This window comes from Conger conger, chromosome 10, assembly GCF_963514075.1.
Source record: "Conger conger chromosome 10, fConCon1.1, whole genome shotgun sequence".
Lineage (NCBI taxonomy): Eukaryota > Metazoa > Chordata > Actinopteri > Anguilliformes > Congridae > Conger > Conger conger.
In genome coordinates, this window is record NC_083769.1 from 25,516,547 (window position 1) to 25,538,734 (window position 22,188).

The following is a 22,188-nucleotide window of genomic DNA, read 5'->3' on the forward strand; positions in this document are numbered from 1 at the left end:
TAATTTCAGAATATTTTATTGATGGGCCATTTTGCCCTGATTTGCACTGCACCTGTATTAATTTCCAGCAAATATAAAATAATACTCATTACAGTTATGTCCCAAGGGCAGTACAAAGCACCAGGTTATGACAACAGGGGCTTGCATTTCTCACCAAAACAAAAAAAGTGAATTGAACCCATAAACCTACCCATTCTAAAATGTCCACTACTGCAATTCTCAAAAGCAATTTTTCTGGCTATTTCCCTTTTCCAAACTATTTCAACCTTTTCCAAAGAATAATGCTCACACCTCAACAACAAAAAAACAACCATCCTCTACAGTTCACTCTTGCATAAGCAGTACATATTTGTAAGTAATCGATTCGTTTCCACCTTAAACGAACAGGTGTTCCTACAGAACTAGTGCGGTCTCTCCCGTTCAGGCTGGCGTGTGTCCATCACACATCCACTGTGTCAGCTCCGTTCGAGAATGTCCTGAGCGATACAACTCCACATCAAGTGTTTACAACAGACAGGAAAAAGCTTTATGAGGTGGGTCCTATGTATGCTCACATGATAAGGGTAGTCTGAGGATAACACATGTCAAAAGTTGAACTTGCAGCATAGTAATGAGGCAATGCATTCAGCACCAATATGCAACATATACCACATTACAGAACAACATACTTGTAAGAATCATAGGTGATCGGCCAAGAAACCAACAATGACGACGACGTTTTGCACAAAGAACGAAGCTTAATCATTTTTTTTTGTGACAGCATATTGGGAATCAAGTACAATCTGTATAGTGTCTCACATGCAACATTCATTAGCTGTGTGCAACCATCTCTGAACAGGTATCTGCACTCATATATCCATGCATTTAAAATCACCATCATTTTCATTTCATTGGCGCTACGTAACAAGCGGATGACAGTTAAATGGCATACTGTACCTGCTGCTGAACGTATTAAACTGCCCACCAAAAGATATATGCAAGCATGCATATGATGCTGATGGATCTGACACCTTGATACATAAACACTGGAATCATGGCAACCACTATGATTATAATATTGTACCTTGAAAAGGAACAAACACTGGTTTATCTAAGATCACACGTAATGATAGGCAAAAAAGCGGGAACACTGACAATAATCAACATTTAATCAAATTTCAATCAAATGTATTTCTTTGAAATGCTCCCGGTCTTTGTACTGTAACACTGGGGCTTGGGTTAAAATTTCCATTTGAAACTTCCTTGAAGGCATGAAAGGTGACGGTGCAGCTGAAAATAGAATGTTGCAATACTACAACACACTGTCCCTGTACAATAGCATACTAACAAGAAGAAAAGTACACACACTTGTAAACTGTTCGTTCCAGAACAATGGTAAAACATACTACACTGTCTAAAGTTTTTGCTCCCATTTGGCAAACAATGGGCATATTTCATCATACCATCATCCTTCCAATCTATGATGACAGAAAAATATGAATAACCAGTTCAGGGACTCCAGCAGCACTGTCAGTCTTTTGGACATACAGGAGTGAAATGAGGTACTCTTATTTGCTGCCGAGGGGAGTCACTCAGTCACTCAATCAGCCAGTCTGTCAGTGAAGGACACTAGCATTTCTAGCAAGTACAGTCTTACTATTAACTTCAGCCTAAGATATGGAAAGGCCTTAAGTTACTTACCAAATTCATTTGGCTTCCGCATTTCACATATTTTTCACCTGAGTGTTCCAACAATGAAAATTTGCCCTGTGTTGTGTGTCTTCAGCACAGCAGTCCAGCTTGTGTTGAAATGCCTTAGCATCCGGGTTAGATATGCTGCCCAACAGGTACTGTTCTGCATCAAGTCAACACATACGGTATGTGCCAAAAGTCTGCACCCTTCCACATGAGCTGTACAAAATCCATTACATGTCTGTTGCTCAAAGAAAGCCCATGACACAGAATACAGAATACTCAGCGCGGGATATAAGTGGACTAAATGCATGGGTTGCATAATTAACACCACTCTGCAAACTTTTACAAAACGATTCTGCCCCTCTATCTATTGTAATAAGATTGGATCTTATACTTCTTGTTATTTTATACTCTTAAAAGCTACAACTTATTTCACAAATGGAGACAAATGTGTACAGCTGAGGATTTCATCCATTCACTTGTGGTTTCAAAGGCTAAAATCGGTGTGTGTAAAATGAAAAAAGCACATGACCATACTGTAGTTGTGCACTTTTACTTCAGAGGGGAATTTTTGGGAGCAGCTTACACATTTGTACCCCCCTCTAAGTAGTACTAATAACAGGGTGAATGGTGACTCAAACACACGATGAGGCTGTATCAAAACATTGAGCTTATCATGCTACTGAATGCTATTTTCAAGTTTTTTTCCTTTTAAATAAAAGAATGATGTGTCTATATATGTTGCGTATTAAGCCTCTTAAGTATATTTTATCATGTGATGCATCAATAGTTTGCTGATGTGGGAGGCGAGGTAAAATTAAAGTACAGTACTAATGAAACAAAAAACATTAGTTTGTTGGCACACTGCATTGCCATGGTGATACTATTATTGCACTTGGTATTGAGAACTTTGAGCAGGATCGCTCGCTTCCATACAACTGGTACAACTGATCTTTCAGATCCATAAGGTCAGCCGTGGTACACCTGATCTTTCAGATCCATAAGGTCAGCCGTGGTACACCTGATCTTGCAGATCCATCAGGTCAGCCATGGTACAACTGATCTTTCAGATCCATCAGGTCAGCCATGGTACAACTGATCTTTCAGATCCATAAGGTCAGCCATGGTACACCTGATCTTTCAGATCCATCATGTCGCCATGGTACAACTGATCTTTCAGATCCATAAGGTCAGCCATGGTACAACTGATCTTTCAGATCCAAAAGGTCAGCCATGGTACACCTGATCTTTCAGATCCATAAGGTCAGTTATGGTACAACTGATCTTTCAGATCCATAAGGTCAGTTATGGTACAACTGATCTTTCAGATCCATTAGGTCAGCCATGGTACAACTGATCTTTCAGATCCATAAGGTCAGTTATGGTACAACTGATCTTTCAGATCCATAAGGTCAGTTATGGTACAACTGATCTTTCAGATCCATAAGGTCAGTTATGGTATAACTGATTTTTCAGATGAGCACAAACCTGAAAAACACCTCATACATAACAGGATATGACCAAGATCTTCATTCCTGGTCCTGGAGAGCCGCAGCTGTGTCAACTGTGTAACTGACTGAACAATTGAATGCAGGGTACCAGCTAGGACCAGCAGACCCTGTGACTCTCCAGGACCAGGAATAGAGATCACTTGCCTAGATGCAAAACAAAGCACAAAGGACAGCAAATGATCCAGGATACAGAATAAATATGTTATATGGGATTGTGGATGAAGCTGAAAGTGGAAACTGCAACTGTTAACACTGAAGGGTTGGTAACAGTGAGGCTGGGCAGTGGTGTCTGAAGACAACATCCAACTAGTGAATCCAAGAAGGGGTGAGGTAGAAACACACCTCTGAGTTCAGACAGAGAGGGACAGGGACGATGTGTGTGTGTGTGTGTGTGTGTGTGTGAGAGTGAGGGGGTTAGTTTGCGTGCGTGTGTGTGAGAGAGAGGTGGAGATGGTCTGTTATTTTAATGAGGGTAAAGGCCTGCTGTCACTTGCTGGCCACACTGCACACAATTAGCCTGTTGTGCTGAAGACCAAAGGTGCACAGCCAAGTGAACTTATCGAACTATTACTGAGCCTCCAGTACAGATGGACACTTTCTGTGGCAGATGACTGATGGGTCTGAATTCTATGCGTGTGTATGTGTGTGTGTGTGTGCATGTATATACGGGTGTATGTGTGCAGGTGCACATACAGCAGATGGAGTCGTAAAGGGGAAAGGGGGGGGGGGGGGGGGACCGTCACACCTCTCCAAAGTTAGTGTGCCCCGTCTCCTTGGCGTGTTCGCGGGCCTCCGCCTGCCCCACCAGGCCCGTCTGGCACACCATGCAGCGCAGCGCGAAGCGGTTGACGTCCGTGAACTGCCGCTTCCTGCGCGCCTCGTCCGCCAGCTCCAGAGCCTGCGCCAGGATGATGTCGTCGGCTGCGGGGAAGATGGTCTGGGGCGGGGCGTGGGAGCCGGGCGCCTCCCTCTGCAGGGGGTCGTAGTGGATGCCGTCGTAGATCAGCAGCACGCGCTTGCGGTACCCCGCGTCCTCCCCGAAGCGGTCCACGCGCACCGTCTGCGTGTCCACCACGCAGATCTCGCAGCGGTAGAACTTGGACAGGATGGACACCTCGATGGCCCCGCCCCAGGTGTCGTCCCGGCGAATCCAGGCGCAGTACTCCTCGTTGCTCTTGCCCAGGACCGCCTCGGAGTACGAGGCCGGGTCGCTGGCCACGATCTGGGCGATGAGGCCCCTCATCTCGGGGGCGCAGGCCGGGTCATAGACCCCGCCCTCTATGGCGTAGAACACGCTGGTGAACAGGCAGGAGTTGTCGGCGGGGACCACCCGTCGGGCCAGAGTGGGCCCGGGCTCCAGATGGGGCTTGGCCGGGGGCGCTCCAGCCCTGGGCACCGCCGCTTTGGCCTGGGGCCGCGGTTTGTTCTTCTCCTCCTCCACTATAAGGGTGTCTCCTGAAACAAGGTTAGTCAGTCAGTAAGGGAGAAAGTGGAATGTAGGCCCAGAAAGCTTGGTTTGAGTCCAGTGGAGGCTGCAGTTGTGTATAACTTGGACTGGAATCTAGGCTGAGACGACGCAAAATTGACTACATTTAATGTTAATTCCTATACTTTACTAAGCACTCAGACTGCATTAGAATTTTCAATTTTTCCCAAATTCAGCTGATTTTTGTGGCTGAACACAGATAAATAATAATCTAACTACGCAACAGATGTATATTAGACCAGCAATACAATCAATAAGTAGTAGGAAATTCCAGGTCAGAATAAATAAATATCTTATATATATACCTGTATCATATGCATGTATGGTACGTAATCACAACAGTACTATTACTATAGCTAGTACTTACTATTTATAAAATTACAGTTTGTTTTGATTGCATTGCTGTTTTTCCCAAAAATTGCAAAGGTTAATTTTTACAGCAACCACGGGGACACTTCAGATTTCAAAGGGTAATTACACTCTAGATCATTTAATGTTATGGTGTTTGTTTACCTCATTCATAGTAAACCATGCAATTATTTCAGCGTTTCTGAAATAATAATCATTTTGTAGAAAAAATCTGGTAGAAAAGCATGTTCTACTGCCCTCTAATGTTGGAAAAATACTTTCTGCATTCGACTCTGGCCCCACCCCATTCATGATGTCAGAGTAACTCTTTGGAGGTGCCACTATAGATGTCAATCAAGATGTCAACTGGGAACATTGTTGACACCCACAATTTGTCCATTTACTTTTTAACGCACATTTTCACAGTCTGAAGCCCAGCTGCTAGGGATCAGTACTACACAGAACACTCTTGGCACCTGATGCCGGCTACAGAACACTTTATGCAAACACAGCCACTCCACCCAACCCAGAACACATTTTTCTACTGTGTAGTAGGCGGAGCCAGGTTGAAACAGTGAGGGCAATGACTCTTTGCAGCAACAGTGTACTGCCTGAGCAACATGGCAGGGTGCTGAGAGTGGAAAAAGCTCACTCCTATGGAAGTTTCATTTCGTCGGGCAGCCTGTAGCCTAGCGGCTAACGTACATGACTGGTTCAAGCCCCAGTGTCCCCCCTATAAGATCCGCACCGCTGTTGGGCCCTTGAGCAAGGCCCTTAACCCCGCATTGGTGACTACACCCCCCCAGGTGTAACTCCCTCACCTGACTTGATGGGGTAGTCCTGGAGGGAGTCCCCGCTGCGGAGATCCAGGCTGGAGGGGGGGAATCCCACCATGATCTTCTGCACGTCGCAGGGAATGCCCGTCAGCTCCTCCACCTTGCTCTTTAGCTCCTCCACGCAGGACTGGAGGGTCAGGCCCTGCATCATGTGAGTCCCATTCTTGGCCTTGCAGCGCAGACGGAGCATCTTCCACCAGGCTTTCCCTTCCTGCAAGGCCCACGTACCCAAACTTACTATTAGCTACTCCATACTTTTTACATATATGCAACTATCTACTATTTTTATGGGCGCTAGCACTGGAAGAGCTGGAACCCAAATGTTAGTAATAATAATAATAATAATAATAATAGTTATGTTTTTAAACCTTTTTTTTTTATTTGGCAGAAAAATAAATGGTCACCCATACAAATCAGCTAACAATAGGCCAACACATAGGTCCCTGAATTTGTCAACTGATACTACCAATTTGACACTGAATGAGACACTGAACTTTTTCACACAAGTTTCTCAACTCCCGATGAATAACGATTGAATCAATACCATCAAATTTCACCATATTAGATTTCAGCTTTTTTTAAAATATATTGCATAATTCTGATCATGGAACTTGGTATATTACTTGAACTCCGTCTGCTATCAATGTCAAAATATGGCATATAAATCACTTCCAGTAGGCTAATTCCAGACATTTTTTTTAAAGAAAGCACGTGCTTTATCCCAATGGACTACAGTTGACAGCTATTCCTTTTGCCAACTGAGTCCAGCCGTTAATGTTTTTTGCTTTAGCTCAAAGTGTTTGGACCCTGGTAATTGCTGCTTTCTTGCATTCATTTATATGTATTTACGTGGTAGAATAATGTAATTTAAACGAAACTTAAAACTTAACACCTATTTGTTTGCAGTATGTTGAAAACCCCTGCAACCAATGTCAGTGTGCCATACTCTCATCTTGTATATACAGTAAGTTACATTATATTACTGACAAGGCAAGGCTCCCCAACAGTGTTGCTGGAGATATGCAGTCCTGTAGGTTTTAATTTAAACCCTAATTTGACACACATGATTCTAATAAGTTAATTAGCTAACGTTCGCAGCTCACGGAGATCACTAACTGTTAAATGGTGTGTGCTTTGTTGGGGTTAGAGTGAAAACCTACAGGACGGTAGATCCCCAGGAACAGGATTGGATAGCCCGCAAGTATTTGTGTGAAGTTCGATGCACGAAGCCAGTTAGCTAGCTAGCTAGCTAGTTGATTCAGACGGTGTAGTATTAGATATGCGTAAACTAGGGAGGACAACCGAAAAATGTTTTTCCGGAAATCAACATGAATATTATGATTTTAAATCTCAGTTTAACCTTAAATTAACGTGTTGTGGACAATACTTCTGCTTAGGTGGAATTTTAATGTGATGAAATGACTGTTTTTGTGGCTTTTAAGGGCTAATTTTACCAGCATTCCATCAATGTTAAATGCTGGACCCCTACGGCACTGAAAAACAGGCAGATTTCACTGACCATTCCATTGTTTTCATTTATGGAGCTCGAAAATGGTGACGCAACAATTGCTTTTACTGGTTTACTTCACGCGCTCATACATGGCAGTTGGTGGCAGTTTGAACTGTCAAAATTGTGACTGTATATTCGCTGGATACTCGGTATGTCCAGCCGTATAAGTCCAAAGTCCCTGGTTACTTTTGAATAGTTTCAATGGATTTTGACAATAGACATGTCAGACTTCAATCATGTTAACGCTCTTGAGCGTGCGTCTACGTTTAAGTAGCAAATAACCGTGTTGTATCCTTCTAACGTAATTTACATCGCAACTGAACTGTCAGGTCACGCGGAATCACCGATAGCGGCCAAGAGAAATTAATGACGATTCAGAAAATGTATAACTTTTAAAGGTTTAAAACAATCCTATGGTGGGACTTTTGCCATTTATGGACGGTGCGACAGAAATTGTCGGTGCCGTTGAACGTAATCGAATGCTTTTATTTATCGTTCGATAAGTGCCGTTAAAAAGCAAATTGTATGGCTTTGTGCTTTTCGCGTATGCTAGCTACATCACGCTAACCTCGTACAGGAACCAACAAAGGCTTAGAACACGCTAGCACTTAGTTATTGTAAGTTTGATCACCTCTACTGTGAAGTAAAAAAGTGGACAAATTACGTTTTCTGTGAGAAATGTATTGGCGAACGCACGTGCACACAGCGGTCTACATTATAAAGCTCCACTTTGCCCTCCCTAGTAAAGCAATAACACCTGATAGAAATCGAATTCACTCCAAATACAATTAACAAGCAAGCAAGGGGGTTGATTTCATGTAAACAACCGCCTCATTTCTTAGCTAGTTAACTCAATATAGCTGGCTAGCTATCTCGCTACTAGCAGGCAGAGGTTAGCTTCTGTTAGCCAACAGGTCACTGGCTGCAACACAAAGCGACTGCCCAACTGACTGTACGACTAGGAAGCCACATTGAATAGTGTTAACTTAACAATATGGCCTGACTATACTAGCTAGCTAACTCATACCAGTAGCATATTTTTACTGACTCACGAGCGGCAGCTCGAGCTCGCTAGCTGACTTACATTAATGTGAATAGAAAATGAAGCTGAGGTTAGCAATGTCATGAGTAACTAATACAGATAGCTACACGTATTCGCCTAAACATACACATTGCAAAATAATTTCTCCCTCATGGAAGTTCGTTTTATGCATTTGAGTACACTTGCTTTAATACTTTGCCAGCCCGCTGTATTTTTACCTGTATTTTCAGCAAGACCGACTCCCTTTACAACAATGAACACTTCGCCTGAGACCTGCACGCGTAAAACGTCACAAACAAACCGTCAATACACAAATGTATGACGTATGCACAATTTTCTTTTTAGGATTTGCTCGTGGCGCACATTTAGGTAATTGTGTCCTGGCCACCTCCTCAACCACCAATCGGCACTGCCTCCCACCATACAGAGAAGTCCTGTATGGTGACAGACAGCCCACTCCAGCACATTGGATATGAAATTGAACGATGAATGAGAGGTTAAAATGCAGCTTCAAGGGTATTTACATATATCCATAAACTGGATAGTGATCCATGCAGGAGTCACAATGCTTTTTATTGTCCCCCCCATTTTAGTGGACCAAAAACAATTGAATAAATTCATATAATCTTAAATAATGTTGTCATGTACACTCAGTGATCACTATGTTGGGTATATATTTAGACTTATTTTTTTAGACTTTAGGCCCTTGTCCTCTGACCTCTCTCATTAACAATGTGAAAATCCCAGAAGATCAGCAGTTTCTACTCAAATCACCCAGTCTGGCACCAACAATCATGCCATGTTAAATTCACTTAGATCACATTTATTCTCCATTCTGACATTTGGTCTGAAAAACAGATGAACCTCTTATCCATGTCTGCATGCTTTTATGCATTTAGTTGCTGCCACATAATTGGCTGACTAGATATACATTATGAGCTGGTGTACAGATCTACCCAATAAAGTGGCCACTGAGTGTAGTATTGTCATTTGTTTTTGGGGATTTCAGTCTTCAGCCTTCAGCGAAACACACTTGCAATTGGTTCAGTTTGGGTGTTGACATGGGCCAAGAAAAACATTCCATGAAATATTGTTGCATTGTCAAATGAGTTTTGAGGCATTTGGTTGGATCTGAGCAGAGGTTTCTGAGACTTCAGAATTTATCCTGCACCACGTTTAGCAGATGGTATACTTTGGATCATGAGAAGTTCCTTTTGTTGTCCAGTTTTTCTATTACTTTAGTATAAGTTCATACTTATCTTATTTTCCCATAATAGTTTGTTTCAGAACTATACAGTTTTTGACCTAATGGCCAATTCATATTTTAAGTCTCATTGCATATCTCATCCCATAGTTGAGATCATGAGATTTGTATCGAGCTATTTTTTATAGAGATGTGTAGCATTAACTGTGTGGTGACACTGTGGCTCAGTGGATAACAATGTTGCCTCACAGCTAAAATGCCCTAGGTTCAAATCCAAACTGGGTGCTTTCTGTGTGGGGTGTGGTTGCTATTTTCCAGCTCTTAATCCATCTACTAACCTTGTCCATCTCCCAGTCTCCCTCCTTCTCTAATACAATTAGATTTTGGGAGGAGTTGAGTAGGGAGGTGGAATGGTGAGGCAGTCCAGACTACACCCATACACTTATTTTCAATACAGATTATAAGTCTGACTTGAAATGTGTGTTATTATAGTTATTTACATTAGTTTGATGTGTAATGATAATCGGTGGTGATTTTGTGGCATTTCCAGGCCCATTACAGTCACTTTAACCAAAAAGTGTATTTGTTGTATGCAGTGCACATTAATGCCCATGTTCAGTTTCCACATCAATGCAAATGTGCCAGTTAGCTAATGAGCTAATTTTCATCTGTAGTCCCGAACCTGCATGCCTTTGAATATATTTTAAGTTCTGACTTAAATGTATCCAAATAATTTCCCCCCTTACTTTCATTCAGTAATTTTGGACATAAATGGGGCACAGCCTGTGAAAGCCTTTCATGCCACATTGGGATCCCAGTTTTGAGGCAGTGGAAAAAAATATGGTCTGATGAGAAGGCTTTCACTAATTGTTCAATATCTGGTTAGGTTTATTGGTGGCATGGATGGTGCAGTGGGTAGCACTGCCGCCTCACAGCAAAGAGGTCCTGGGTTCGAATCCCCGTCGGCTGGGGCCTCTCTGTGTGGAGTTTACATGTTCTCCCCGTGTTCGCGTGGGTTTCCTCCGAGTACTCCGGTTTCCACCCACAGTCCAAAGACATGTTAGGCTGATTGGAGAGTCTAAATTGCCCGTAGGTATGAATGTGTGAGTGAATGATGAGGGTGCCCTGTGATGGACTGGTGACCTGTCCAGGGTGTCCAGGGTGTATAGGGTGTATTTCGCCTAATGTATGCTGGGATAGGCTCCAGCCCCCCTGCAACCCTGTTCAGGATAAGCGGGTTAGGATAATGAATGAATGAATGAATGGTTAGGTTTATGTTTGGACCCACAATGTCTATTGCCATCCTTTTAACATGGCAGTAGATCTGTAATGGTATTTATGGCCATCTCATGGGACTCATTGGGTCCAACTTTACCATGCAAACCACTCTCCCTCATGAAGAATCATGTCCCCACATTCCAAGATGGTAATGGTCCCATAAACACAAACAAACACAACAGCAATTTCATAAACCCTGGGAAGAAGCCAAATGTGGATCAGCTCTATACATCACTGAAGCTGTATGGAAAATCTAGAGTGCAGAACACAAGAGTTGATTTGTACCTCCTTGTTATCTCAATTAATTGGAGCCTTTCCTTCTAAAAGAATGGTCCAGTATTTTTATGGGTATGAGATTATAGCAGGTTCCCAGGCAGCACCTACCTGAAGTATACAGAAAACGTTTCTGTTATTCAGCGATTATAATGTTACCCCCCTTTTACAGTAGATGGCAGCAAAATGCAGTTGATCCATCAAAATAAAGATAAGAATAACAGATGTTTCAAACTGACATTTTTAATTATAAAATTTAATAGAAAGACGGTAAGTGTAGCCAATTTGCCACATAGTCAGACAGCACAGAAACCACAAAAACATACTATACTACTTGGTACATTTTCCCCAAGTAGATAGTGGATGTCTGGCAAAAAAGATACTTTGGTTTAGTTAGCAATCTATCCTACAAACCCATATTTAGCTAACTGAACTTTCTTCACAGTATTTGTCACAAAAACAAAACACCGAGAGATTCGAGGGGTGGAAACAAGTTAAAAGTCAATATTAAAAAGGTTTTATTATAGTGTAAGGAAATGGATAGTCATGTGAACAGATGTAATAGAGCATAAATCACAACCAATATGAAATCATACAAGGAGAAGTACCTCATACCTACAGTCAAATATGCCTGTGGGCCATTGATGTTTTGGAGATGTTTTACTGCCAGTCAAGGGCACTATTTAAGATCAATGGCACAATGAATTCAACAAAGTACCAGGAAATCTTGGCAGAAAATCTGGCTTCCTCTGCTAGGAAGCTGAGACTTAGTCATAGGTAAATTGTCCAGCAGGACAACGACTCTAACATACATCAAAATCCACACAGAAATAGTTAAGTAAAAACAAAAACCATGTTCTGCAATGGCCATCTCAGTCTCCAGACATAAATTCCATGAAAAACGTAGGGTCTAAAATGAAGAGGGGGGTATTCCAAGGATATCAATGATTCTGAAAAGGTCTGTATGGAGGAACGGTCAAAAATTGTTCCCAATGTCTCTAAACTTATCCCAAATTATAGCTGTCATTGCCAGGGGTGTTTGCACAAAGTATTAAACCAGGGGGTGCCAATAATTGTGGAATTGTGGGGAAATATTTTTTTTATGTGTAAATTGACTTTGGTTGATTTCATTGGATCATTAATAAAGCACACTACTTTATGCATGCTGGGAAATAAAGCTTATGTCAATAACTATTTTTTTGTTTACAGCATTTGTTGCACATATTTATTTATAATACCTCTGGGACCTAGTCTTGTATACCATTGGATGGTATACAAAGTTGGGAGTTCTCTCTGAAAGAAGAAAGAGATAGGGATATATATTTTCAGAAGGTGCACAATTTGATGAATATGGTTACAACACATTGGATAATTAGCACTGTGATGTCAACAGTCACTGCGGACAGCAATCATAGCTTTTAGAATATGTTTTGGAATTTGCACTCTTCCTTTTTTATGTTGTAATGTAACTAGCTAGCAACTAAAATGCCTGATTTGAAAGTGCAAATGCATTATACTACATCCTGTCTTTACATTTGTACAGAGACCAAAAATCTCTGGGACAGCCTGATGCTAAGAGCAAGTACCCTAGCTAATTGCTAAAATATTGCTTCATCTTCACAATGGCACCCTCAAGAGTTTAAGACGCAAGGTGTCTTATAATTCTGCTGCTTATACACATACACTCTGTGAGCACTTTATTCAATGCTTCCCTCCCTCACCTGCTGGAGTATGACAGTTCACAGGCTAGCTTCATAAAACAAAACAAACTATGAACTGACATTTTAGCTACGTACCACATTGTGGGAGCTGGGGAATCCATTGACTTGTCCGTCCACACATAACCTGGCTTTCTCCCATCAGAAGATAACCTTCAGTGCATTGGAAAGACACGTAATCTCCGTACTTATACTGACGGTGACGTCTATTGGTCATTCTTCCAAATCGCACGGAGGGAGAAGGGCACGTAACATCTGTATGGAATAGAATTATTGCTTTAGTTTATGGTACATTTAACAATATAATGACTATAGCATAATAGATTAATTTACAATCTTAATTATTACAATCTTAATCAAGTATTTTGTTGATACTGGCACACTTGGTTACCAGGCTCCATACCAATACACTCTGGGGGAGGGGCGCTCCACGTCCCATTTTTGGTACAGTATATCTCTCTTTGGCCAATCAGCTGCCCTTGGCGACATCGGTAGTGAATGGCAGTGCTGTACACAAAGGGCCCGTCCGGGTCACCCGTCCTCTCTGCATTAACCACTTCAGGAGGGACAGCACACTTCACAGCTGGGGAGACACATACACATACACAACTTATCATCAAAACAACGGAATGTCTATTATATTTCTTCATTATATTAAATAATATTATATTATGTTTCTGAAAAACCATGTCAGTATATTATATTTCTACTATAGAGTCACAAAAATCTTTCTCTTCATACGACTTTGGCATGTTAGCCTTACAAGCATAGGACACACACAAACAGCCCTGCAGTGCTAACAGACATAGCAAACCTGATTTTAAGATGGAGTTTGGCAAATATGTACGCACCGAAAGTGACCGGAATACAAATAACTTTCAGGCAGGACAACTCACATATTTAGATAAGCATATTAATGAATAATACCAGAGAACACCGCCACCCCCGCTGCCCTCTCATCCTCCTTCTCCTTCTCACACACCCCCCGGCCCTCTGGCCGTGGAGGTGGCACTGGCTTGCTGATCTCCCCTTCGTGGAAATTCTCTGCGTTTTCCCTCACTGACCTATCCCTATCCACCTTTGAATGCCACGCTGTCTCAATTACTCACCCTGTTAAACTTTATATTGTTGTTGTTTATCATCCTCCAGGTGCCCTGGGAAGTTTCCTTTGATGAGCTTGACACTCTACTCAGCGCATTCCCTGAGGATGGCACCCCACTTATCCTCCTGGGAGATTTCAACATCCACCTGGAAGCCTCCCAGTCTGCTGCCTTCTTACCACTACTTCACTCCTTTGACCTCTCTCTGCAGCACTCTCCCCCAACTCACAAGGCTGGAAACCTTCTCGACCTGATCTTCCTGAGAAACTGCTCCTCTTCTAACTCCACTGTTACCCCTTTACACAAGTCCGATCACCACTTCATTTCCTTCTCCATCCCCCTAGCCCCTCTGCCTCCCTCCCCTTCTCTCACCCCCACTGTTTCTGTCCGATGTAACCTCCGCTCTCTATCACCCTCCTCCCTTGCCCCCAGAGTCACCGCTTCCCTCCCTCCTCTTAAATCCTTCTCCAAACTACCCACTGATTCGGCATCTTCCATGCTGCTTTCCTCTCTCTCCTCAGCCCTTGACTCTCTCTGTCCTCTTGTCTCCCGGCCTGCTCGATCCTCCCCTCCCAGCCCATGGGTTTCTGACCTTCTACGTTCCTCCAGGCCCAGCCTACGTGCAGCTGAGAGGAAGTGGAGGAAATCAAAAGACCCATCGGACCTGTCTTCCTACCATTCTCTCCTGGCGGAATTCTCCTCCGCTATCACCACTGCCAAAATAAATGACTTCCAAACAAAAATCCAGAATTCCACTTCTAACCCTCGTCAACTGTTCTCCATTTTCTCCTCTCTTCTGAGCACACCTCCCCCAACATCTCAGTCCTCGCTCACTGCTGATGAGTTTGCGGTATTTTTTGACGAGAAGGTTGCAGATATCCGCAGCACCTTCGCGACCACCGCCACTTCTATGCCTGCCTCCATTTCTGTGTCTGCCCCCTGTTTCTCCTCTTTCTGTCCCCTTACAGATGCTGATGTGTCTCACCTCCTGCTCTCCCACCGCCCTACTACTTGTGCCCTGGACTCCATCCCCTCAAACCTCTTTCAGGCAATCACGCCTGACATCCTCCTGTTTGTCACCTCCCTTGTTAACTCCTCTCTGTCCTCTGGCTGCTTTCCCTCATCATTTAAGAGGGCCTACATCACCCCGCTCCTAAAGAAACCCACTCTAGACCCTTCCTGCACTCAAAACTACCGTCCGGTATCTCTCCTTCCTTTCCTATCCAAATCCATCGAACGAGCCGCCTCCAACCAACTCTCTTCCTTCCTCTCACAGAATAACCTGCTGGACCCCCACCAGTCCGGCTTCAGACCTGGCCACTCAACGGAGACCGCACTCCTCTCTGTCAATGAGTCCCTTCAGGCTGCACGAGCAACCTCTCTCTCCTCTGTCCTGATCCTTCTTGACCTCTCTGCGGCGTTCGACATGGTCAACCACTCCATCCTCTTAGCCTCCCTGGCATATACAGGGATCTGTGGCACAGCCTTAGAATGGATTAAATATTATCTCTCTGGCCGCTCCTCCCAGGTGTCCTGGGCTGGAGGAGTGTCAACCCCTCGCCCCCTTGTTACAGGAGTTCCCCAGGGCTCAGTCCTCGGACCCCTCCTCTTCTCCATCTACACGAGATCCCTTGGCCCCGTTATCTCTGCTCATGGCATCTCCTATCATTGTTATGCCGATGACACCCAACTCTTTCTCTCCTTCCCCCATTAGACAATGCCAGTATATGTATTTGATCTGTGACTGAATGGTACTAGTTTAGTTAAGAAACAGCCCTGACTGTTAAAGCTGTTGAAATCAGAGAGCTTACCCTCACATAGAGGAGCTTTTCCATCCCAGCCTTGGTCCTGGCACTGTCTGTAATCACGCCCTATCAGTGTGTACCTACCAAACAGAAGAGTCATATTAACAAAAATAACAAGCCATTACAACAACTACATTACAACAGTGAGGGAGCTGGATACAGGTTCTATTCCCAGGGGCAGTGACAGTTTACATTTACATTTTAGTCATTTGGCAGACGCTTTTAATCCAAAGCGACTTACAAGTACATAGGTTCTTCCACAAGTTAAAGCATCACATCCATAACTCGTAAAGTACACATGAAGTGCTGTTCCAAACCAAAAATGCAGTCATCGTAAGTGCAATAAAAAAAAAAAGGTTTTGGGCTAGACAAGAGGGATATCGGAAAGGGGGGGCAGGGGAATCAGGAGGGAGGACTAAGGTACAGTTTGAAAAGGTGTGTTTTTAGTCTGCGTCGAAATAGGGGGAGGGATTCTGCTGTCCTGACAGTGGTAGGCAAGTCATTCCACCACTGAGGAACCAGAACGGAAAACAGGCGTGAATGTGCAGCTCAAGCGCCAGGTGCACGTAGAGAGGGAACCATAAGGCGACCAGAGCTGGCAGACCGGAGTGGTCTAGCCGGGGAGTAGGGAGTGATCAAGGATGGTATGTAAGGTGGGGAAGTCTGAAATGCCAACACGAGGGCCTTGAATCGGATGCGTGCGGCAATAGGAAGCCAGTGGAGGCCAATGAGAAGCGGGGTGACATGAGCCGACCTGGGCTGACTGGTGATCACGCGGGCTGTAGCATTCTGGACCAGTTGGAGGGGCTTGATGGCACAAGCTGGGAAACCGGCTAGGAGGGAGTTGCGGTAATCCCTACGGGAAATGACGAGCGCCTGGACTAGGAGCTGGGTGGCTTTCTCCGTCAGGAGATGACAGATACGGTGTATATTGTAAAGGAAGAACCTGCAGGTTCTGGCAGTGGAGGATACATGTGGAACAAGGGTGAGGCTGTTATCAAGAGTCACGCCAAGATTCTTGGCCGTATGGGAGGAGGATACTACAAAGTCCTCAACAGTCAGTGAGAGGTCGATTGTCGGAGAGGACTTGGCAGGGATGGAGAGAAGCTCAGTCTTGGCAAGGTTAAGCTTCAGGTGGTGGGAAGTCATCCACACAGAGTTATCAGCCAAGAAGGCAGAGATCTGTGTGGTAACCTGGGTATTGGGGGTAAGGAAAGAAAGAGTTGACTCATCGGCGTAAGAATGGTAAGAAAAGCCATGGGAAGAGATAACAGAACCAAGAGACATGGTGTATATAGAGAAGAGGAAAGGACCAAGAACTGAGCCCTGAGGGACTCCAGTTTGTAGGGGGTGAGGGTCAGAGACTGAGTCCCTCCAAGTTACCTGGTAGGAAAGACCAGAGAGGTAGGAGGAAAACCATGCCAGTGCAGATCATGTGACACCCATCCCAGTCAGCGATGAGAGCAAAATCTCATGGTTGACTGTATCGAAGGCGGCCGACATGTCGAGGAAGATGAGGACAGAGGAGAGGGATTTGGCTTTAGCAGAGTGGAGTGCCTCAGTGACTGCGAGCAGGGCAGTCTCAGTGGAGTGGCCACTCTTGAAGCCGGACTCGTTGGGATTGTGGAGATTGTTCTGGAGAAGATAAGTGGACAGTTGGGAGCAGACCGCCCGTTCCAGAGTTTTAGATAGAAAGGGAAGAAAAGAGACAGACTGGTAGTTGTTCAGAGCAGAGGGGTCAAGAGTAGGCTTTTTAAGCAGGGGAGTAACTCTGGCCCTCTTCAGGGAAGAGGGCATGGTGCCAGAAGAGAGGGAGGTGTTGATTAGACAGGAGAGAAAAGGGAGAATGTCATTAGAGATGGATTGTAGAAGGGGAGAGGGGATGGGGTCAAGAGGACAGGTGGTTGGGCAGTGGGATGTGAGGAGTTTCAAAGTGTCGGAGTCAGAGAGGGGAGAAAAGGAGGACAGGGAGTTGGGGAAGGTAGGAGGGTCAGCAGGAGGAGAGGGTGGGGAGAAGGAATTGCGAATGGCATCTACTTGTACCCTTGCATAAAGAAAATCACTTTAGTGAATAATACCTAGCTATATAAACACATTGGGCCCCATTTATCAAATGTGAGCTGAACAAAATTGACATGATACAGATTCATTTCATAAAAAATGTATTAAAGAAAAGCTGCCTGCAAAGTAATATGTAGGCTAGACATACGACTCTGACAATCCACTGGTGTCATTTTGCATACACTGCATATTTCTTACCCCTCGCTGCAAACAGCAGAAACTGTATCTCCATACAAGGCACCAGCGTATTCATAATGGCCATTCAAAATTTCCCCTGCAGATCCACATGATTTCCCTGGATGGAAAAAACACAATAAATTACAAATAATCACAGAATAATGTAAAGAGCCAGCTCCTCTTTGGTATGTCTAAGTCAGGGCTAAGTCAACAAGTTGATAGATCACCAGCAACAGGGTTTGACAGCCCTGGTCAGTGTATTTGATGACAGGGGGGTGACAGTGTAATACTCACACGTCACCCCCCTGCTTACTTCCCTCCACTGGCTGCCTGTCATGGCTCGCATCAAATTGAAAACATTGGTGCTAGCCTTCCAAGCAGTTAAGGGGTCTTCCCCAGCTTACCTACAAAAAATCATCAGACCCTACACCCCTGCCAGACCTCTTCATTCAGCCTCCACAGGCCGCTTGGCACCTCCCCCTCTCCGAACCACCACCTCACGCTCATGACTACTGTCTGTTCTGGCTCCACGGTGGTGGAACGAACTCCCCTTTGAGTTCAGAACTGTAGAATCTCTCCCCACCTTCAAGCGCAAACTGAAGACGCACCTCTTCAAGCAGCACCTCTCCCCATCCCTCCCTACCTCCTTGTGAACCTTAATTGTTGTCTTTGTGATTTACTTTGTGTTTCGGTATTTTTAGTTGGCTAGGTAAGCAGTATTTAGATAGCTAAGCTTTGTTGTTTGTTTATATTTGTTTGTTTAAAAAAAAAAAGAAAAGATAAGTCCTTATCTTTGTTGTACGGGTAGCAATTGAAATTGTACTTCCCTCTAGGGTCTTTCAGCGCACTTATCCTTGGTTATGGGTATGCACTTTGTTGTACGTCGCTCTGGATAAGAGCGTCTGCCAAATGCCAATAATGTAATGTAATGTAATGTATTCAACAGGCTACATGGTAGCTTTATGTAATATATAGCATCTCCCCCCGTGTACATTTTGCACATTTACAGCTTAAGAAGCAAGTTTTTAAACTTAGCATTTAACCAGCTGAAGTGTGCAGTCACAGCCCCAAGCACTGCTCACTCAGCCCCAAGCCCCAAGCACTGCTCACTCAGCCGCAAGCACTGCTCACCCAGCCCCAAGCACTGCTCATCAAGCCCCAAGTCACTGCTCACCCAGCCCCAAGCACTGCTCACTCAGCCGCAAGCACTGCTCACCCAGCCCCAAGTCACTGCTCACCCAGCCCCAAGCACTTCTCATCAAGCCCCAAGTCACTGCTCACCCAGCTGGTACAGGGACACCACAGACACAGGGCAGCAGAGGGTTGTGAGGTGGTGAACTCCCCACTGATGAAACCACCTGGCATCACTATAGCCAATCATGTGCTGCCATGTGTCATACCAATTTTATTTCACAATTTCATTCTTTCTGGACCTGGCATTGTACAATAGGCTGGTTATTTAAATAGAGCTTTATTTTCAGCATTCAGCAGACAGGCCCATCTGGAGGGACTGCATTTGTATGTACGTATATGCTACTTACGTTCGCACTTCAGATTAGGAGGTGTCCACCTTTTGTTTACACAGCGACTAATGGCTCTGAGCCCCCCTGACCTTCTGTATCCCAAGGTACACGTGTAGCGGACTTCAGAATTTGGTGGAAAGTCTTTCTGTAACAGGTAATGGTCAGTTAAGACCATATTGGGGAAGGTGCGTGGTGCCCTGCAGCCATCTGAAAATTGAGAGGAAAAAATGGATTAAGATTAGGAAACGTGATTCCAACAGAATAACACAATAATGACTGCCTTTCTTGGATCAATTTTGGTCCCTAAAATGGGGGGACTATGTGCAGTATATAAAAAAATATTTAAAGTCAAATGGCCTTAATGGTCATCGCAAGAGAAATGCCAGCGGGAATATGTCTCGGATATGGTAAATGTTCATATTAAATATCATAGATTGCCACTTTAAGAGGTGGCCAACTCAGTCATCTGAATTGTCATCATTCCAGGCAGAGGGCACTAAACGAAGGGAAAAATAAATGTGTTGCATCAGAGATCATTGCTTCCACCTTGCCTAACGCTGGGCATGGTAATCATAAATATTGATAACTAAGATCAACTTTGCATGGAGTGAATACACTGTAAACTTATATACAGCACACAAAAATAGAAGTAGATGGGAAGAGAGGAGAGAAGAGAAAGAGTGTAACAGCTACTTACTAATAATTTTGGAGGGCACACATGTGGGGGCTTTGGGCTGCCACTGGCTATCTGATCCACAGGTGATTTTCCGGGTCCCCCTCAGAACGAATCCATTAGCACAGTTGAAGATCACCTTGTTTCCTGTGTTGTACACTGCAGCATCTCCTTTGATCATCACACCATGGGCCACAGATGGACTGGGGCAGGTGATTTCTGCACCTTCTGCGTCGAGCAGGTTGTCATGCCAATCAAGTTGAATGTTAAGCTACAGTACTGTGCAAAAGTCTTAGGCACATGTATAACATTCTGTATAGATAAGATTCTTTCAAAAATAATTCAATAAAAGTCCTAAATAAACATACTATACATTTAACATTACATTTTAGTAATTTGGCAGAATAGTTAAAAACTGAATCAAATCAATATTTTTTGTGACCACCCTTCGGTGTTAAAACTTTAGTGTTCTCTGAGATAGCCAACGCTCAGCAATCAGCAGGGAGGTTCTTGCAAGCATGCTGGAGAACTTGCCACAGTTCTTCTGCAGACTGCAGAAAAAGTAGTCAATTGCTTACAGTAATATTACTTTTAATTAAATACAAAAATGTTTTAAAAGTAAACATCTATTTTAAAAGTAACAAAAGCAATGCAATTCCTTTAAATTTGCAGAAACTGTGGCATTTAGAGTTCAGGTTTGCTTACAGATTCATTGTAACAGACATTTAAACCACTCTACATTTCAAGAACCCTCAACACATGTTTGAAATGTTTACAGAAAGATGCACAGATACATCCACAACACGCCATGAACTAGATTGTGTTCTGCTACAATTTGTTTACAATTAAATGCAAAATAAGTGGAAATATCTTACCGGAAAGCTGTATGAAAAATACAAAAAAAAGCAATAGTTTTTCGCGCAAGTTCAACATAGTCGCGTAGCTAAGATATTTATTTTTACTACTTCGGTTTCAAGAAGAAAACAAGAAGCAAACGAAGACGACTACCGTTTACTGTATGTACGTGTTAAAATCTCAAGCAAAGGCGCAAATATTTTACGTTGCCAATGCAGTCTAAAGTTAGCTTGTAGTATTCGGTCTTGAATGATGCCTTGTGATCTGGCATTAGTCTTTATTGAGCAAGAGATGACGTACAGTCGGGCCGTCTGAATATGTCTGAACGATAGTCCTTAATCTGCTCCGCCTTGCTGTAGAAGTAATGTCGTAAAATTGGAGTCTATGCGGCTGTCTATCGGCTATGTCCCGTAATGCTGGGATATGTGTATTCATAAAGCAACGAGGAAAACACCTCTCTTCAATCTTGTTCCAAATGCAGCAAGTAATGGTTGTTTTGCATTTGACTCGGGTCCCCATGAACCCCATATTTCAGAATGATATCAACAATGCAACCAACACAGCCAGGGCGGCACATCGTTGCTCTTTTAAATATCTAAACACCTGATTTCCACCAGATTAATTTTACCTCAGATTGAGAGGAAACGTCTTTCACGTTTCTAGACTTCGTTCATGCATAAACGTCAAGCCTATGAAAATAGCAGCAAGGACAAATCTAAGTGGAAAACATGTAATTTTATTCAAAAATAAATAATTGTGTTCTCAATAATTAATGTCTTACGCAGAAATAACTATTTTATTCTTTTTTTTTTGTAAACCATCCCTTTGATCGGATTCCAGGACTGGATCTAATCTGCAGGAGCTGAGCTAATACTAGTATAGTATAAACCTAGTGTGACCTCAGGATGATACTGTGATGGTGACAGACCTGCCACAAACCTCCACCCTAAGCCACACTCTGACAAACACAGCTATAAACAGTCTGACTGGAAAAAGCTAAACTCTTGTAAAAACATTTCCCAGAGGAAAACACACATGGCACTATGAAGTCAGTGGCTATGAAACGTCTGGCCACAGGCTCCCATTGATACCTTCATATGGAGTAGCCGCCAAT

At 43.6% G+C, this 22,188-nt stretch overlaps 2 protein-coding genes across 2 annotated transcripts; both read right to left on the bottom strand.

Moving 5' to 3' along the window:
* LOC133138822 (ubiquitin thioesterase OTU1-like) lies at positions 1 to 8,700 on the bottom strand. Its single transcript, XM_061257903.1, has 3 exons — positions 8,626 to 8,700; positions 5,841 to 6,066; positions 1 to 4,640 (listed from the first exon to the last, which is right to left on the bottom strand). The coding sequence occupies exons 2-3, from the start codon at positions 6,043 to 6,045 to the stop codon at positions 3,925 to 3,927; spliced, it is 921 nt and encodes a 306-aa protein (XP_061113887.1). The 5' UTR covers positions 6,046 to 6,066; positions 8,626 to 8,700; the 3' UTR covers positions 1 to 3,924.
* A 2,956-nt stretch (positions 8,701 to 11,656) lies between these two features.
* LOC133139143 (complement receptor type 1-like) lies at positions 11,657 to 21,507 on the bottom strand. The gene is made up of 8 exons (XM_061258482.1): positions 21,095 to 21,507; positions 20,244 to 20,447; positions 19,565 to 19,753; positions 18,045 to 18,141; positions 15,792 to 15,865; positions 13,284 to 13,463; positions 12,959 to 13,135; positions 11,657 to 12,455 (listed from the first exon to the last, which is right to left on the bottom strand). Exons 1-8 carry the CDS (start codon positions 21,150 to 21,152, stop codon positions 12,388 to 12,390), a joined length of 1,047 nt encoding a protein of 348 aa, XP_061114466.1. The 5' UTR covers positions 21,153 to 21,507; the 3' UTR covers positions 11,657 to 12,387.
* Positions 21,508 to 22,188: the final 681 nt, after the last annotated feature.

Excerpts from the sequence above, each read along its gene's own strand:
- LOC133139143 (XM_061258482.1), bottom strand. The coding sequence starts at position 21,152 with ATGTTGAACTTGCGCGAAAAACTATTGCTTTTTTTTGTATTTTTCATA. Across the intron at positions 19,754-20,243 it reads TGTGCCCTCCAAAATTATTA|ATGGCTGCAGGGCACCACGC; the intron begins GTAAGTAGCTGT and ends CTCAATTTTCAG. Across the intron at positions 12,456-12,958 it reads TCCCCAGCTCCCACAATGTG|AGAGAACTCCCAACTTTGTA; the intron begins GTACGTAGCTAA and ends TTCTTCTTTCAG.
- LOC133138822 (XM_061257903.1), bottom strand. The coding sequence starts at position 6,045 with ATGCTCCGTCTGCGCTGCAAGGCCAAGAATGGGACTCACATGATGCAG. Across the intron at positions 4,641-5,840 it reads GGACTACCCCATCAAGTCAG|GAGACACCCTTATAGTGGAG; the intron begins GTGAGGGAGTTA and ends ACCTTGTTTCAG.